Consider the following 11,366-nt stretch of genomic DNA (forward strand, 5'->3'; position numbering starts at 1 on the left):
GCTACGGTGTTGAGGCTGTGTTTACGGGCGTGTGTCGTCAAGAGCAATTATCTCCATAAAAAATGATAATAAAACTAAGTTGATTGCGTCCTTAAAGTTCAACCGAGTGTGCCAGAGACCATTTGGATAAGACAACGTACTGGTGTCTATGCAGAGACGGAGATACAACGCTGCGCCCGCACGGTCCCTCACCAGATGGTGAATGAGAGGCACGGGCGCATAAAGCTGCATGTGATCGAATAACAAACACACCCAATCGGAAAATCAAACGCACCCCATGGATGTTGGCACAACAGCGAGAGCAATTAATTATTGGAACAAGTATTAGGACAAGCCAAACTCATCAGAACTCATATCGACTCACCCGTCGAAGGTTTCTGTTTGGTTTATTTTGGAATAATTATATTTTTAAACATATCAAGAATCTGATATTAGACGATTATATTAGATACATTCATGAGCGAAATAGGCCAAATCAATTTAAAATGTCCATATGGACTATCACCCGTTAAATGATTCCCTCTAAATGAACTGTCAGGTTTGAAATACGCCTGTTTTTTTATTAAAGTCCGGGTCATTTTACGAATGCAGCTGATTTTGCGTTTTTGCGCGCCCGCGCGTGTGTGCGTCTGAACGAGAGAGAGAGGGGGAGAGACAGAGGGGGAGAGACAGAGAGAGAGAGAGAGAGAGAGAGAGAGAGAGAGAGAGAGAGAGAGAGAGAGAGAGAGAGAGAGAGAGAGAGAGAGAGAGAGAGCTCATTTGCATACAGCTGAATAGTTATGTCTCCCGTCCCGCACATTAAAGCCGTATGGAGGCAGAAAGGGGGCACGCGTCCCAACAATAGGAGGCACGCCGCCACGGGACTGGAGAGACATGGGTGGCAGCACGCGGCACGCGCCACAAAGACACTGAAATGAATCCCGGGAAAACAGAATGGTGTTCATTTACAAGTTAAGGGAAGGATGTCGTGGTCAAATGAGATTCAGAAAAAAACTGTAGGGGGCGTCTATAGTCAAATAATATGTATTATAGCGCTATAGTCAAGTAATATATTCTTACATATCAGCCATGATTAACCATTTGATTTTGCAGAGCCAAACTCACGGGGCACGTTTAGGTCTATAGGTCTACAGAAAATAAGAATATAATGTACCATTTTTATTCTTTATCGTTTTTCTACATACACACAAGTGTAAGTAAGCTTGCTTACCCAGTATATCAATTTGATGGTTACATATAGATACACCAAACAATTGTATATGTATGTATATGAAATTGTATAGGCCTCTAATTAAGTGTCTAATTCAAGGAGTAATATTATGTGTTTGCCATATGCAATGCAGGAGTGCACGCGCCATGCGTTTTTGCGCACCTCTCGTAAAAAAAATAAAATAAAGAAAAGTGACCAGATGTTGCAGTTTGTTAATAATCACATCACGGCACGGTGATCAGTCAGCACCGTGCCACTAGGTATCACATCTAGATAATTGTGGATGGGGTACAGGAGAGAAGGGGGGGTTGAATATGTAAAATGGGCGGTGTCAAATACTGATTGACAGTTTATGTAATGAGCCGCGCGGAGTCTATATATCGGGGAGGAGACGCACGAGGGTTTCATTCACGAGTATCGAGACCAGTGCTTCGCATCCACCCAGGCACACTTACGCACCAGCGCGAGCAGCAGGCAGCACCAAAACAAGCGGTCCACCGCGCGCAAAAACCCAGCAAGACGCCCCGTGGAATACAGCGCACGCGACGAGACGCCTGCTGACGGGGGAGAACCCGCTGTTGGATATTGGGTTTTCCTTTCACCTTTTCGGATAACTTGGGGGATATTGCTTTATTTTTTTTTGCGTTTTTGACACAACAACAAATCAAGAGCACCGAAAAAAAAACTCCCCGGGAGTGAAGAAGGATTTACACTTTAGATTATTACTAGCAGTTATTTTCTTCCTCTTTTTCTTGGGGGTACATTCTTTGGGGGGAGAGGGGGTTTGTGCTGTGTGTGTGATACGGGCTTCATTGGGTGGTGACGCGGCTGCCCAGGAGAAGCGAAGAGGATGGCAGCCTGGTTTACCTTTACAGTTGCGTTCAGCACCACGTTGATAACACAGGTATGGGCGAAGGAATACGCATCCCGACCGCACCGTTGCAGGTCCCTTAAAGAAAATAAATAAAGAAAAATGAGACGAGAGGCCGTAGTCGATGAGGATATTGATGCGCAACGACCCCGGTTTCCTAAATGTGTGTGTGTGTGTGTGTGTGTGTGTGTGTGTGTGTGTGTGTGTGTGTGTGTGTGTGTGTGTGTGTGTTTGTGTGTCTTCTCTTGTAGGTATTCGGTGCCGGTGTGTTTGAGATCGACCTCCATGAGTTTAGGAATCACAAAGCGATGCTGGCCAACGGGAACGCGTGCACACCCAGCTGCAGGACTTTCTTTAGAGTTTGCTTGAAGAACTACCAGGCGGTTGTTTCGCCAGGTGACTGCATCTTTGGGAGCGAAATGACACCGGTTCTGGGGACCAACTCTTTCAGCGCAAAGGACAGCGGCACGTTTACCACTCCGATCCGAGTGCAAGTCAACTTTGGATGGCCGGTAAGAATGAAAGAAATGCATTCATTTGTAGAATTGTATTGCCTGGAGCAGACAGTCAAAATAAAACGGGGGGGCAGCTCAGTGACATAGGTAGCGCCCGGGTTATTGGTCAGCTCGACTAATCCATTACCATTAGGTAATTCTCTGTCATCAAACGGATTGGATTGCGACCACGTCTTTCATTTCAATCTGGGGAACTGTTTACTACAGACTACTCCGCTTTAATTAAATGCAAATCTAATCAAAATATAAAACTATATTCTACATTTGTTTTTAATCGGACATTACAAATGGAGAAATAGAAGGCTATAGATGAGGACGCTTTACTTTACTGTTTTACTGTACTTTATAAGTGTGTTATAATCTACCCTCTGTAATAACTCAATGCGTTACCTCCTCAGGGTTCATTTTCATTGATCATTGAAGCCTGGCATTCGCCTCAAGAAAGCGCGCCTATAGGTAAGCAAAACCTTTCAGACCACAGGAGGGAGCTCTTCAGTATGGTTGCAGTTTAAATTGACTCAAGGCACAAACGTCCCTATCGCACAAACATCTTCACTTTAAGGTCAACCCTATGTAAAGTTGCACGGTCAGCCAAAAAATACATGCATGCGATTTGGCAAATATGTTGTAGTTTCACACGTTTTGAGGCATGCGCTGCCCTTTGTTATCTCCGGAGCACCTTTCTCATTCTCATACTCCAATACAATTGAACTTCCTTTGGTTTATTTTTGGCGTGGGAACGAACCGTGGGCTTTGGTGAGAATACACGCTGCCTGCCAAAAGCCCCTGACTACATCTTCCTGTACTTTACACCTTACGCCGTTCCGCCCTTTGGAAGGGGAGGTGTGTGTGTGTGTGGGGGGGGGGGGGGGGGGGGGGGGGTATGCCTGGGAATGTTTTTAATGCCGATGGAAGGAAAGCACATTTCCAACTCAATTCATCTCTTGTCCGAATGTGCACTGACTCATCGGAGCAGATTGTTTTCAAAGCAGTTTACTTTCAAAGCAACGGTTTACTTCATCGAATACAAGAGCAACCCACCCGTCCCCCCGTCCCCGTCTATACGTGGACTGTGATCCTTCAAATGAACCGACTGCTCTGACTATATACCCTGCCCCAAACGAGACACCTTTAACTCAAATTCACCCCCCCCCCATCTCTTCCATGTGTTTCCCCCAGACACCAACAACACGGACATGCTGATCGGCTTCTTCTCCATCCAGAGGCAGCTGGGGGTGGGCAGCGAGTGGTCCCAGGACTCCCAGGACTCCCAGTCCGGGAGGCAGACGGAGCTCCGATACTCCTACCGCTTCGTCTGCCAAGAGAACTACTACGGGGAGAGCTGCTCCAAGAAGTGCATGTCCCGGGACGACCGATTCGGCCACTACACGTGCACCCGCGACGGACAGCTGTCCTGCATGCCAGGGTGGAAGGGCAAATACTGTGAAGAACGTAAGCATCCCCCCCCCCCCAAACACCTCCTGGTTGGTTGATGTTTACTTTTGAGGCTTGCGTCTTTCTGCTTTGGGTGATTTTTGGGTGTCTTGGTGGGTCGTGTCGACCTTTGTAGATTACTTTTAATGTAGGCTTGGTGTGGTTGTGTGATGTAAAGGGATACCTTGTGTCTTGTGATGGAGAACGTATACAAGATGTCCACCTAATTTAACTTATGGCGGTCTACTTTAGTCTTGTATGTTGCGTCACAGTCAACTCAGAGAGACCAAAGAACCTTACCTTTGGTGATTCATGTGATGAAAATGTGGATCTGCCTCACACTAAGGGCCTTCCTGCATCTGAAAGAGGCCAGGACCACAGGAAGCTGTGAATGGAGGCCATGTAGTGATTTATGCTATAGCTAATGTGCAATTTGGATGTCAAACATCAATTTTAGAAATCGTTTTGCATTCCTGTGTGATTGTATAATTTGAGTGGCATAATTGCCACTTTCTCCGTTTGCGTGGCTGTTGCAATTGTATTTAAGAATAGACGTTTGAGCATTGCCAACCATATTATTATTGTAAAAATAAAACCAAGCTGACTGGATCGTCAAACCCCGGAATGTATTGGATTAGGGCGGCCTGAAGTGGCGCAGTTCTTTGCCATTTGGCATAACAAGAGTGCAGGCCCCTTTTCACTCAAACAAATGAATTAAGGAGGTGATTGGAACGAGAAACCGTGAAAGTAATAGTTACCATGTGGTATTCGTGACCGGGGAGGGTGACAGCGGATCCGTCATCGATGTCACTCGGTGCTGAAAGAGAAATTGGCACGTACTCATTTGATTGTGGCGCCAAATTCTAACCAGATGGGCTCACGTGTTGCAATTATAGACGCATCAATCGTCGGCTGCGCCTACAGAAAATATACATTCACAATAAGACTAATTAGTCTTAATGTCGTGCAGACTCCAATCATTTTAAAACTCTCATTACGCCTCTCCCCCATACAGTCTGTCTGGCTTTCTCTATCCAGCCCCAGAAAGTTGTTGTTATACCTACAACTCGCTTGGCGCGCGTGCCATGTAACCTAATCCCAGCGCGAGCGGACATTCATAGGAGGAGCCCTGGCGGCTGCACGCGCCAAGGTTAATCGCGGCATTATTATCCGCCACGCGCCACCGACGTTCCAGTCGTCGTATTGTTGAACGCGCGGCGTGGCAGCTGCAAAATATGGTTCTCGGCGCAGACCACAAACAACAATGATGACAGCTGTCTGCTATTGAGAGCAAGCATCTGTTCGGGACTAACCGGCCGCTTATACACTGCCGGTCGCCTTCGTTCCGAGAATCAGTGCGCTAAACAGGACAAAACCTCCCTAACCGACTTCCTGGTGGCAGCTGGGACCTGTGTGCGGCAGGTCCAGATCAAACGCGCGTTATACCTTTGATGAAAGTGGTGGCGGTTTGAGGCTGCGTCAAACTGTCCCCATAGAATAAGCCCGACGTACACAATCGCTATTTGTAGAAGTAAACAGCTGTGTTGGGCACCCTGGTGATTCGCATGAACAACTATATGCTTTCAAATATGTCTGTAGTCGTTTTTATTGAAATAGACAATGATCGAATGTATTTGCAATTCCGTTTTTAGTGGTAGTCTTTTATCGTTATTCATTCTGAAAGAAAATGGCTTGGCAGTGAGACTATATGAACTCATGCTGTTGTTTTTCTTTGTGCTTCAGCAATATGCCTGGACGGCTGCAGTGAGAGGAATGGTAACTGTTCCAGACCGGGAGAGTGTGTGTAAGTAGAAAAAACATTTCAATTGAATAATGGCTTCACGTGATTCATATTGGAAGACCTTGCTGGCACTTCTCCCTCACTCCATATTGATTTTCAAATGCATTGTTGTAGTCAGTCCATCTTTCCCCCGCTCTAAGGATTTAATATACTTAACACTAAATCCTGCTATTCTCATGCCCAGAACATTCATCACGGGGAGTTCAAGTTCAAACATCTCTTTTTTTTTTGTTTGTTCCTATGGGTATTCTGCTCCGCACGACGTTTCTTTCATTTCTCTGTTTCTCATGATCCTATAGGCTTTACACAATGACCCCTCATCATCTCTGACCCTGGCTCTCTCTTCGTATCTCGCCTTTTCTGTTCAACACTCACTCACTCACTCAATCACTCATTGGATTCACTGTGAGAAATTCCTCCCGAATCCTATTTTGACCCCCTTTTTTTTTAAAACACCAAATCCATCTCTCCCTGACCAAAACTGACCCAAATTGAGGATAAACCCTTTTAGATGTTTACCACCCTAAAGCTGCTCCCATGCCCCTACACACTCAAACTGGATGCGTTCTGCCGTTAAAAGACCATCCCAAGCCCTACACACACGCATTTGTGTATCCCTGGGAAACATGAGAAAAGGCTGCCATTTTGTTATGCCCAAAGCCTTACTGTATTTTAATATTACCCTCCAGTATGGACTGTACTACACACCAGCAACAATAGACCAGAGTGAGCAACTTCCCCCATTTGTTGTTATTCATTATTCATTGCGTCACATTAAAACTCAAAATATGTATTCCGACTATGTTTGTGTGCAAATGTTATTGTTATTTTAGCACTTTTGTTGTTTTCAACATACAGTAGGCCCAATTGTTTTTGACAATTGTTGATGGGAAGATTATGAAATACAATTTAATCGCCATACTGACATACATAAAGAAGCCAAACATATGGGCCTTAATGTAATCATTGTTTTGTTTAGGAGAATTTGAAGTGGCACAGTTTGTAATGATAAGCACGATGGATCTGTGTGGGAATGGATATGGCTGTAATGTCTTGTGAAACACCGCCAATGGCAATAAAGTGACGTCAAAGTGTGGCAAGTGGAGAAAGGATTGATGTTACCCCTTACCCCTTAATCAATGGCAACCACCTAAAACCATAAGCACACTGCTTCTGCTTACTCCAAAAATTGCCCTTCTCAACTCTGCCTGTTCACTTGATTAATATAATGTTTAACAGAACTGACCTCTCGCGGTTTAGCCGGCCAAGTTAATAGAAAACATCAACAAACAACCCTGCAGATACCAAATGTGGTCATTTCAGACGTGGCGCTGAAGGCCCCGTTCCGCCGGCCCTAATGAGACGTGCATTAGCCCGGTAGTTAATCAAAACCTTCCTTTTTCCACGTCACCTTCAGCTGCAGAGAAGGCTGGCAGGGTCCCTTCTGCGACGAGTGCAAGAAATATCCCGCCTGCAAGCACGGGACCTGCCAACAGCCATGGCAGTGCAACTGCCAGGAGGGCTGGGGAGGCCTGTTCTGTGACCAAGGTATACATCTCCCGGCGAACTTGATCTTCACAGTCCAACCACCGCTCAGCCGGGAGTGTAGCAGAGGTTGTTGCCTTTTTTTTTTTTTGTTTCGATGCGGGCAGTGTTAACGAAAACCCCCATGGCCTCCGTCCTTTTTAGATTTGAACTTCTGCACACATCACCGTCCATGTGTGAACGGAGCCACCTGCATGAACACGGGACAGGGCAGCTACACGTGCACCTGTCTGCCCGGCTTCACGGGCGTCAACTGTGAGCTGGAGATGCAGGAGTGTGACAGCAACCCCTGCAGGAACGCAGGCATATGCACAGTGAGTTGGGCGATGGGATTGGAAAAAAATGTGATTAATGATAGTGCATCATGAGATAAGATCATCCTTTATTTAGAATGACGGGAGCGAGGGAATGGGGCGTTTGTTGTGATGCAACATGCAGCTAATTGTTTGTTGTTCTTCTTCTCCTGCTGCTTCTCCTACTACTGCTTCTTCTTCTCGTTCTTCTTTTTCTTCGTCTTCTCCTGCTCCTTATTCTTCCTTTTCTCCTTCTCCTCCTCCTGCTACTTCTTCTTCTTCTTCTTCTTCTTCTTCTTCTTCTTCTTCTCCTTCTCCTCCTCTCCAGAACCTGGACAGCGGCTACACCTGCACCTGCCTCCCAGGCTTCGAGGGCTCCCACTGCGAGCACAGCCTCCTGACGTGCGGCGACGCCTCCTGCTTCCACGGCGGCCAGTGCCGCGAGAAGGACAACGGCCGCAGCTACGTGTGCGAGTGTCCCCACGGCTACACGGGACTCAACTGCGAGAAGAGAGTGGACAAGTGCACCTCGCTGCCCTGCGCCAACGGTAGCGTCTTCCTCCTCCTCCGGTCTCTCCCTCCCACCGACGCATGTGAACTTCTCCCTCGAACCCTTCTCTCTCCAACCCCCCCGTTGCAAATTCCTGCAACTGGAAGCAGTGTCCAACAACAGGAATTGGTTGGAACTTGGTGTCTATTGTCCTGGGTGTAAACACTCGGCCCCTTACACCAGTAGATTGTAGCCGTGGCTGCCGCGGCCGCTGGCAGTGGTTGTTGATGAAAGGGGGACAAATATCCTACGTGGCTCGATTTCTCTCGCTTTGTAAACAGACGAAAGAAGTGGGATTGTTCTCGTGTGTGCCGGGCGAACAATGCCGTACAGTGTTGACACCAGCGATAGGGAGCGCTGTAGACGGCCCTATGTAGGGGGTCGGGGGTGGGAGGCTTTGTGCGTTCTAAGAACCAATTTGCGAAGACGAATCTTAGCTCTAGTCGATTGTGCGATGATGTCCACCTGATAACAGACGACTTTGCTTCCCTTTGCTTCGGGGCTCCCTTTAGCACCAAAACAATGGTCGCGTCCACGTCCTAACGTTGCTGCCTTGGTCTCTCTTCAGGCGGGCTGTGTGTCATCCACAGCGGCATGCGCGTGTGCAGCTGCCGGGCGGGCTTCACGGGCCAGCGCTGCGAGATCAACGTCAACGAGTGTGCCGACAACCCCTGCGTCAACGGCGGCACCTGCCTGGACCACATCAACGACTACAAGTGCGCCTGCCTCCCGGGCTACAGCGGCCGCAACTGCGACCGGCCGCTGGACGAGTGCGCCCTGCGGCCCTGCGCCAACGGGGGCCTCTGCACCGGGGGAGGGGGTCCGGGCAAGCCCCCGGTCGCCTGCCTCTGCCCGCCGGGCTTCGCGGGGTCCCGCTGCGAGTACTCGACCGCCGTGACCTTCCCCGTGGTCAGCACCGACGGGCCGGAGAGCTTCCAGTGGGCGGCGGTGGCGTTGGCGGTGGGGCTGGTGGCGCTACTGGTGCTGCTGTGCATGGTGGGCCTGGCCATGAGGCACGTCCACAGGCAGGCCCGGCAGGGCGGGGGAGACACGGAGACCATGAACAACCTGTCCAATGTGCAGCGGGACAACCTGATCCCGGCGTCGCAGCTCAAAAACACCAACCAGAAGGTGGGCCTGGAGGTGGACTGCGAGTCGGAGAAGTCGAACTTTAACCATAAAAACTATCACTTGGACACGTACGGCTCGAAGGCCAAGGAGTTCAAGGAGGACTCGTCGCAGGAGGGGAAAAGTCTAATTTATGACAAGTGTTTAGAAGAAAAAGTGCCATTGAATCGAATGTACAGGTAAGAAACCGCACTTATTATTTTACCCTTTTAGAAATGCCATTTGGGTCCAGTTGCTTACTGTAGCTATAGAATTTGAGCCATATTTCAACTGCAGTCAGACTGTAAGGTTTTTTTCTATTGAGGATGACATAGAGTGCTGTATATCGTCCAAAATGAATGAGGCATTCATTGTCTGAACTCTCGAGGCTAAACATATTTTATATGAGACTCAAATTGAGAGGGAAAGAAAAAAGTTCTCCCGAAAAGCAGTGGAAAACATGAAAACCCAAATCTAGGTCGCCATACACATTGCAAATATCCCTTTGATGAAAAAAAAACGATTCTATGTCAACAATTTACTTCAGTAGACTTGCGTCCAATTCCCCCCAAAAACACTTAACATTAGCGTTGTGGTTAGTTTACGTTCCAACATTGCAGCGCGCCTCAGTGTGTTTCTACCCTCCATGCGAGCCGAATGCATTGCTGTGCCATGTGCTTCCAGTTTGTTTTAACGCAGTGTGATTTGTGTTTGCAGTGAAAAGCCAGAGTGTAGGATATCAACGATATGCTCCCCCAGAGACTCCATGTACCAGTCGGTGTTTGTTATAGCGGAGGAGCGACGGGAGTGCGTCATCGCAACCGAGGTAGGCTCCATAAACCACGTCTTCTGTACTTTTATAGCTCCATTTTATGGCATATCAGTCTATTCTCGGCACGCCATACCTCACTGCTGGAGCCTATTATATGTGATGGCCGTCTTTTGGATATATTCATTACGGCACAGAAGATGTTCCCTACATTTTTAAGGGATGCCGACATTTTTCAGAAGTGTTTCCAGAGAGAGGCCAGCTTTTGTGTAGATTATTCTATAAGGTCACTATTACAGGACTATTCTTCATCTTGACCATGTGTTGACCTGATATCTGAAAGTAAAGTTTAAACTCTGTTTACTTTCTGGAAACGGCCTGAAATGGTCTCAAACACGCCGTTGTGCGTCAGACTGACCACTGAACGCTTGAAGATGTTGAATAGAGTTTGCAACCTGCACACAAGCCGATTTTTAACCCACTTCCTCTTCTCTTCATCGTCAGGTATAAAGCGTGGAGGGCAGTCGGCCGAAGCTTGAGTGGGAAGAAACACACAATCGAGTCAGAATACCACATTCTGGATTGTTTACAAATGCGGAGAAAGAAAGGCTGCCGATTGTTTTGGGTCAAAAGCGCTGCTCTGGAACACTTGAGAAGTGAGGAACTTGGCAGAACCTTCAGTTTGCTCTGCGGCACAGACACGAACCACATCAGAGAACTCTCTCCTCTGGAACCGAGTGGTCACATATAGAGACATGTACAGAAAAGAAGGTCATCTCGTTTTTGGGAACGACGACCTGGACTGCCTTTGATGCCCGGCTGACTCTGAGACTTTTCTGACTTTGGGGCTGTCAGTTCAAATAATGAATCACTCCTGGACGACTGCAAGAGGAGATGGATAATACAGCCCCCCCTTGTAGTCGAACTTGCCTTGTGCGATAATCATCAAACCAATCAAAACGGAGGTGCTGGTGATGGGAACCCCATCTCCGGGTTCATGCTCCCGCCAGCTGTGCGTGCTATGCAAGACTCGGGATGGAAACTTGCAACACTCACCCGCCCGTCGAAAAACGAACCGCAGACCGTACAAACTCTTAGAGCTCTGAACGTCTGAGAAATAATATCCGACTTGTCAATCAAACACACGCAAAAAAACTAATGAACGATCCGACTTTTCCATGCAACAGTAAAGATTGGATGCAGCCCAAATTCACTAGAAGCCTTAAAAGAATGGGGGAGGGGAGGGTTTGATGCTAAATTCGTGCCCTTGA

At 47.7% G+C, this 11,366-nt stretch overlaps 1 protein-coding gene across 1 annotated transcript; it reads left to right on the forward strand.

The window, feature by feature from the left end:
* The first annotated feature begins 1,640 nt into the window (after nucleotides 1–1,640).
* Nucleotides 1,641–11,366, forward strand: dll4 (delta-like 4). Its single transcript, XM_084483463.1, has 11 exons — nucleotides 1,641–2,114; nucleotides 2,333–2,593; nucleotides 2,995–3,052; nucleotides 3,776–4,048; nucleotides 5,774–5,834; nucleotides 7,249–7,379; nucleotides 7,521–7,690; nucleotides 7,998–8,217; nucleotides 8,788–9,526; nucleotides 10,044–10,152; nucleotides 10,600–11,366. Exons 1-11 carry the CDS (start codon nucleotides 2,061–2,063, stop codon nucleotides 10,603–10,605), a joined length of 2,082 nt encoding a protein of 693 aa, XP_084339589.1. The 5' UTR covers nucleotides 1,641–2,060; the 3' UTR covers nucleotides 10,606–11,366.

Source organism: Micromesistius poutassou (genome assembly GCF_964030765.1).
Source record: "Micromesistius poutassou genome assembly, chromosome: 19".
Lineage (NCBI taxonomy): Eukaryota > Metazoa > Chordata > Actinopteri > Gadiformes > Gadidae > Micromesistius > Micromesistius poutassou.

Coding starts and splice junctions, on each gene's coding strand:
- dll4 (XM_084483463.1), top strand. CDS start 2,061: ATGGCAGCCTGGTTTACCTTTACAGTTGCGTTCAGCACCACGTTGATA. Junction 3,053..3,775: donor TCAAGAAAGCGCGCCTATAG/GTAAGCAAAACC, acceptor TGTTTCCCCCAG/ACACCAACAACACGGACATG. Junction 4,049..5,773: donor GGGCAAATACTGTGAAGAAC/GTAAGCATCCCC, acceptor TTTGTGCTTCAG/CAATATGCCTGGACGGCTGC.